The 6,414-nt window shown below is 40.7% G+C and overlaps 1 protein-coding gene across 1 annotated transcript in view; it reads left to right on the top strand.

The window, feature by feature from the left end:
* The window catches only part of CERS3 (ceramide synthase 3), a 101,071-nt gene extending 97,407 nt beyond the window's left edge, over positions 1-3,664 (top strand). The window contains exon 10 of the mRNA XM_003413797.3: positions 3,189-3,664. Coding sequence (XP_003413845.2) covers positions 3,189-3,344 — 156 coding nt within the window. The 3' untranslated portion in view covers positions 3,345-3,664. The remainder of the gene's footprint in view (positions 1-3,188) is intronic.
* Positions 3,665-6,414: the final 2,750 nt, after the last annotated feature.

The raw sequence follows: 6,414 nt of genomic DNA on the forward strand, positions 1-6,414 counted from the left end.
TGCTTCAAGTCCTCTTCACTTTCAGCAAGCAAGGTTGTGTCATCTGCATAACACAGATTGTTAACGAGTCTTCCTCCAATCCTCATGCGCTGTTCTTCTTCATATAGTCCAGCTTATTGGATTATTTGCTCAGCATACAGATTAAATAGGTATGGTGAAAGAATACAACCCTGACACACACCTTTCCTGACTGTAAACCAATCAGTATCCCCTTGTTCTGTCCAAAGAACCATCTCTTGATCTATGTAAAGGTTCCTCATGAGCACAATTATGTGTTCTGGAATTCCCATTCTTCCAAGTGTTATCCATAGTTTGTTATGATCCACACAGTCGAATGCCTTTGCATAGTCAAAAAAACACGTAAACATCTTTCTGGTATTCTCTGCTTTCAGCCAGGATCCACCTGATATCAGCAATGATATCCCTGGTTCCACATCTTCTTCTGAAACTGGTCTGAATTTCTGGCAGTTCCCTGTCGATACACTGCTGCAGCCGTTTTTGAATGATCTTCAGCAAAATTTTGCTTGCATGTGATATTAATGATATTCTATAATTTCTACATTTGGTTGGATCACCTTTCTTGGGAATAGGCATAAATATGGATCTCTTCCAGTCAGTTGGCCAGGAAGCTGTCTTCCATATTTCTTGGCATAGACAAGTGAGCACCTCCAGCGATGCATGTTTGTTGAAACATCTCAATTGATATTCCATCAATTCCTGAAGCCTTGCTTTTTGCCAATGCCTTCAGAGCAGCTTGGACTTCTTCCTTCAGTACCATCGGTTCCTGATCATATGCCACCTCTTGAAATGGTTGAACATAGACTAATTCTTTTTGGTATAATGACTCTGTGTATTCCTTCCATCTTCTTTTGATGCTTCCTGCGTCGTTTAATATTTTCGCCATGGAATCCTTCACTATTGCAACTCAAGGCTTGAATTTTGTCTCCAGTTCTTTCAGTTTGAGAAACGCCAAGCATGTTCTTCCCTTTTGGTTTTCCATCTCCAGCTCTTTGCACATGTCATTATAATACTTTACTTTGTCTTCTCAAGATGCCCTTTGAAATCTGTTCAGTTCTTTTACTTCATCAATTGTTCCTTTTGCTTTAGCTACTTGACGCTCAAGAGCAAGTTTCATAGTCTCCTCTGACATCCATCTTGGTCTTTTCTTTCTTTCCTGTCTTTTCAGTGACCTCTTGCTTTCTTCATGGATGATGTCCTTGATGTCATTCCACAGCTCGTCTGGTCTTCGATCGCTAGTGTTCAGTGTGTCAAATATGTTCTTCAGATGGTCTCAATTCAGGTGGGGTATACTCAAGGTCATATTTTGGCTCTTGTGGACTTCCTCTGATTGTCTTCAGTTTCAGCTTGAACTTCCATATGAGCAATTGATGGTCTGTTCCACAGTCAGCCCCTGGCCTTGTTCTGACTGATGATATTGAGCTTTTCCATTGTCTCTTTCCCCAGATGTAGTCAGTTTGATTTCTGTGTGTTCTACCTGGTGAGGTCCATGTGTATAGTCTCTGTTTATGTTGGCAAAAGAAGGTATTTGCAATGAAGAAGTCGTTGGTTTTGCAAAATTCTATCATTCGATCTCCAGCATTGTTTCTATCACCAAGGCCACACTTTCCAACTACTGATCCTTCTTCTTTGTTTCCAAATTTTGCATTCCAATGGCGAGTAATTATCAATGCATCTTCATTGCATGTTTGATCAATTTCAGACTGCAGCAGCTGATAAAAATCTATTTCTTCACCTTTGGCCCTAGTGGTTGGTGCATAAATTTGAATAATAGTCGTATTAACTGGTCTTCCTTGTAGGCGTAGGGATATCATCCTATCACTGACAGCGTTGTACTTCAGGATAGATCTTGAAACGTTCTTTTTGACGATGAATGCAATGCCATTCCTCTTCGAGTTGGCATTCCCAGGATCGTAGACTATATGATTGTCTGATTCAAAATGGTCAATACCAGTCCATTTCAGCTCACTAATGCCTAGGATATTGATGTTTATGTTTTCCATTTCATTTTTGACGATTTCCAATTTTCCTAGATTCATACTTTGTACATTCCAGGTTCCGATTATTAATGGATGTTTGCAGCTGTTTCTGCTCATTTTGAGTCGCACCACATCAGCAAATGAAGGTCCCGAAAGCTTTACTCCATCCATGTCATTAAGGTCGACTCTACTTTGAGGAGGCAGCTTTTCCCCAGTCATCCTTTGAGTGCCTTCCAACCTGGGGGGCTCATCTTCCAGCACTATATCAGACAATGTTCCGCTGCTATTCTTAAGGTTTTCACTGGCTAATGCTTTTCAGAAGTAGACTGCCGGGTCCTTCTTCCTAGTCTGTGTTAGTCTGGAAGCTCAGCTGAAACCTGTCCTTCATGGGTGACCCTGCTGGTATCTGAATACTGGTGGCATAGCTTCCAGCATCACAGCAACATGCAAACCCCACAGTACGACAAACTGACAGACACTTGTAGTTATAGACTCTCTTTTATTCCTGATAATTTGTGTCTTTCCTCTTTATTTTTCTTTGTCAACCTTGCTAGAGACTTACCAGTTTTATGTATCTTTTCACAGAATCTGCTTTTGAGATTTTTGCTATTCTCTATTGTTTTCTGTATGTAATTTCATTGATTTCTGCTCTTTATTATTTTCTTCCTTTTGCTTGCTTTGGACTTGTTTTATTCTCTTTTTATTTTTTAGTTTCTTAAGGTGGAAGCTCAAATTATTTGAGACATTTCTTCTTTTCTAAATAATCATTTAATGGTATAAATTTCCTTCTAAGCACTACTGTAGCTGCACCCCTCAAGCCTTGGTATGTTGTATTTTCATTTAGTTAAAAATAGTTTTAATACCCGTTAAGACTTTCTTTTTGAACTCATTGATTTTTTTAGAAGTGCGTCATTTAATTTCCAAGTGTTTTGAGATTTTCATTTTACTTTTTTTATGTTGATTTTCAGCATAATTCCATGTTAAATATACTTTATATAATTTCAGTTATTTTAAGTTTGTTAAGGTTTGTGTTATGTCCCATCATATGGTTAATCCTGATGAATGATTGTTTGGTTGTTGGGTTTTCTGTAAGGGGAACCATGCCTTTAAACTGGGCCCATTAGTTTGCTTTTTCATTCAAGACTCTTCCTAGAAGGTTCTCACTCACAGCCCATTCTTTTCTTTATCTAGAGTATCCAGGATGTGAGGAGTGATGATGAGAATGAAGATGAAGAAGAGGAGGAGGAGGAAGAAGAGGAGGCTCCCAAAGAAAAAGACATAGACTGTTTGAAGAATGGCCTCGGGGCTGACAGTAACCTCATTCCCAATGGTCAACATGGCCGTTAGCTCGAAAGCCCCACAGCTCCTGCAGCACAGTGGGCTGCCAGGACTATCGGAAGCCTGAATGCTTCCCTGTCCATCACTGTGGCCCACAGGACCCACAGAGAACCCAGATTCTGCCCTTCCCTCTTTCTAGCCACCACCTTCCCTCTCACCTAAGGTGTGTTTAACAAAATGTTGTTGACTTGTGTTAAAATGTTAAATATAAGCATTCCCATGTATTTTACTGCAGTTAGGACTCAGACTGGTCAAAGACTTCTCCAGAGAATTTTTTCAGTTCTAATTGCATTCATTCATACATTTGAGACATTCGACTTTTAGGAGCTCATTTTGTCATAGGCCCTTTTACCTTCCCACCTTGCCTATCCTTGGGCATGGTTTGAGAAGTGCTAAGTTAACCTACTTTTTCCAGGTGTGTTTGGCCATGGAGAATACTCAGGATAGCTCATTTCCCAAAAATGAGTTAGATGTGGTGATGGAGTAGTAACAGAAGGACCAAACCATGAGACCAGACTTCAGGGTTCATGGGCCACATCCTACCATGGGCAGTATTTTTTTTAACTTCCCAAGCCTCCATGCCTCATCAGTACAATGAGAATAATAATACCTGTCCTGCCTACCTCACAGGGTTGTAGTAAGGCTCAAATGAGATAATAGAAGTGAAAGTGCACATTGAATACTGCCAACTGTAAGGTATTATTATTCCACCATGATTCCAGGTGTTTGTAGAGGGAGACCTGGCCAAACTTGGCCCTAATTGGGCCTGAAGCAAAGACTTCTCTTTTCCTTTTTAAATATGCCTGCAGATACCTTGGAAATGCAGATGCCCAGAAGACTCTTTCCATTTTATTTGTGAGTGTCCCAAGGGTAATTCTCGAATTTCCATGGAATTCTCCTCCCCCAAGCACCACAGCCAAGGGAAGAAAATTGTAGGCCCCAATCCTTTCTTTGCTGGTCTCTCACTTTTTTCCTCTCTAAGAGGGAAGCTTCCTGCTGCTGCAATGAGCCCCCCTTCCTCAGGTCAGCAGAACTGCACAGCTGTCTCTAGGGCCCACCTGGGGGCCTTTCTTGGGCAGTCTGACCCAGGCCATGTAGCTCAGAGAGCCACCTCAGCAGCTTGAGCCTCTGAAGGGTAGATGACATGCATGTGCGATGCCTGGCCAAAGGAAAATCTTGAAAACAGAAAGTGGATGCTACATTATTTCATCTATGTTACCCAGCCAAATCAGAATCCATACCAGTAAAGCAAAACAAAAAAGGCCTGGATGATACCCCTGAAAAATATCAAAGATGCTAGATTCCATGATAGCTCCTTGAGCTGCCTACCTTTCTGGAAGATCTGGATAGGAGCTGGCAGGTCAGTAGCCAGATCTCCTTGCTCTCCAGGAAAAGAGGTGAGTGGGAGAGACTTGAATGCATCCTCCAGTGCCCTCTACAGCCTCGTTCCCCTCAGTGGACATATCTGAGCACAGTGGGCAGGGCAGGCTTTGGAGACCACTTAGGTTTCTGCTGCCTGAGGAGAGACAGAGCCTGTCAAAGGAAAAGCCTGAGCAAAAGAGGCTTCCACCTGCCTTGCTTCACCCCTCTACCCTAGTCTAATATATTTTGGTCAGATTTTATATCTCCACCTGAGTTTTGTTCAAGGGCCCTCATTATAAACCCAAATAGGAGGTAGTATTGTTGGAACTGGGAAACCATACACACAGCCCCAACAAGTGGAGAAGGGCACAGTACACAGTAAGGATTTCTGAGTTTTTTGTTTTTTAATAAAAAGATATTTTTAAAACCTTCAGAATTCTTTTCCCCAAGAAAATCTCTTTTTGAGGAAACATTAGAACAACAGAAAAATAAGTGTCAACATTTTTCTATATGACATCTTCTTTTATGAGTACAATAACATATACATTATATGTATAATGTGATATTGTAAATTGAAATCCCCTCCCTTCACGTTAGGGCATACTGTTGATATATTATTAGTATTATATTATTATTATTATTTTTGGTGGAAGAAAGTCACAAGATATTATTTTTGTTTCCAGTTAAGAGACTTTTTTTTTTTCCCTCCTTGAGTTTTTTGGTCTTGTCTCTGTACTAAATATCTTGCTCTAGGTAAAAAATGGTTTACTTTTTTTTTTCCCCTTCTCATTTGAATGTTGAAGGTAAAATTGCAGTTTCAATTTGCATTTTTGTAACATTCTTTAGGGTTTTTGTGGTTAATTTTCAAAGTTAACTCTCGTTCTACAGGAAACAAGAGCTCAGGACTATGCCAGAATAACTTTATAAAAATGCAATCCACAGTGCCATTGTAATGTTAAAGAATAACTTATAATAAAACAAAAATAAGAGTCCTGAGTGCATGGTGATTAAGTAGATTAAGCAACACATTTCTTGGCTTCATAGAGATAATTGCTTATCTCACCGTATAGTGGAAACAAAGACTTGCCATCCTTCAGAAATGCCCTTTCCAGGAATTAGAGGGGGACAATGAGGAGAACAGGCTACTAGGCAAGTAGGGGATAGGTTGGGCCTGGCTGACAACCCCATACCTGATTGGTGAGCCTCTTGGCTATAAACAATGTAGACAGACAGCGCTAACTTGTAGACTGGAGTCTACCTGGACCACAGCATCTGGAGCCCTGTGGAGGGGCTGTAGAACTGCTAAGAAAAGGGACTTGCTCTAAAGGTATTTATTTATTTTTTTTTTGCCATTTTTTTGTACCTACCCTTCAAAGTAGAAAAGGAAATATGGTCTAGGTTGGTGGTCTAACTGGCTATCCATCAGACTTACCTACAGAGCTTAAAAAAAATACAGCTTGCCTGTTTCCTGCCCTACATTTTGATTCACTACTTCTGGAGTGAGAACCCAAAATCCACATATTCACAGAGTTCCAGATGCTTCTGAAGAGCAGTCAGGACCATACTTGATCCCACCTTGTTTTAGTCCTACCAGCAGTCTCAAGGGAGCCCTGGTGTACAGTGGTTAAGAGTTCAGCTGCTAACCAAAAGGTCGGCAGTTCATCTCCACCAGTTGCTCCTTGGAAACCCAATGGAGCAGTTCTACTCCATCTTATAG

This window comes from Loxodonta africana, chromosome 13 (genome assembly GCF_030014295.1).
Source record: "Loxodonta africana isolate mLoxAfr1 chromosome 13, mLoxAfr1.hap2, whole genome shotgun sequence".
Lineage (NCBI taxonomy): Eukaryota > Metazoa > Chordata > Mammalia > Proboscidea > Elephantidae > Loxodonta > Loxodonta africana.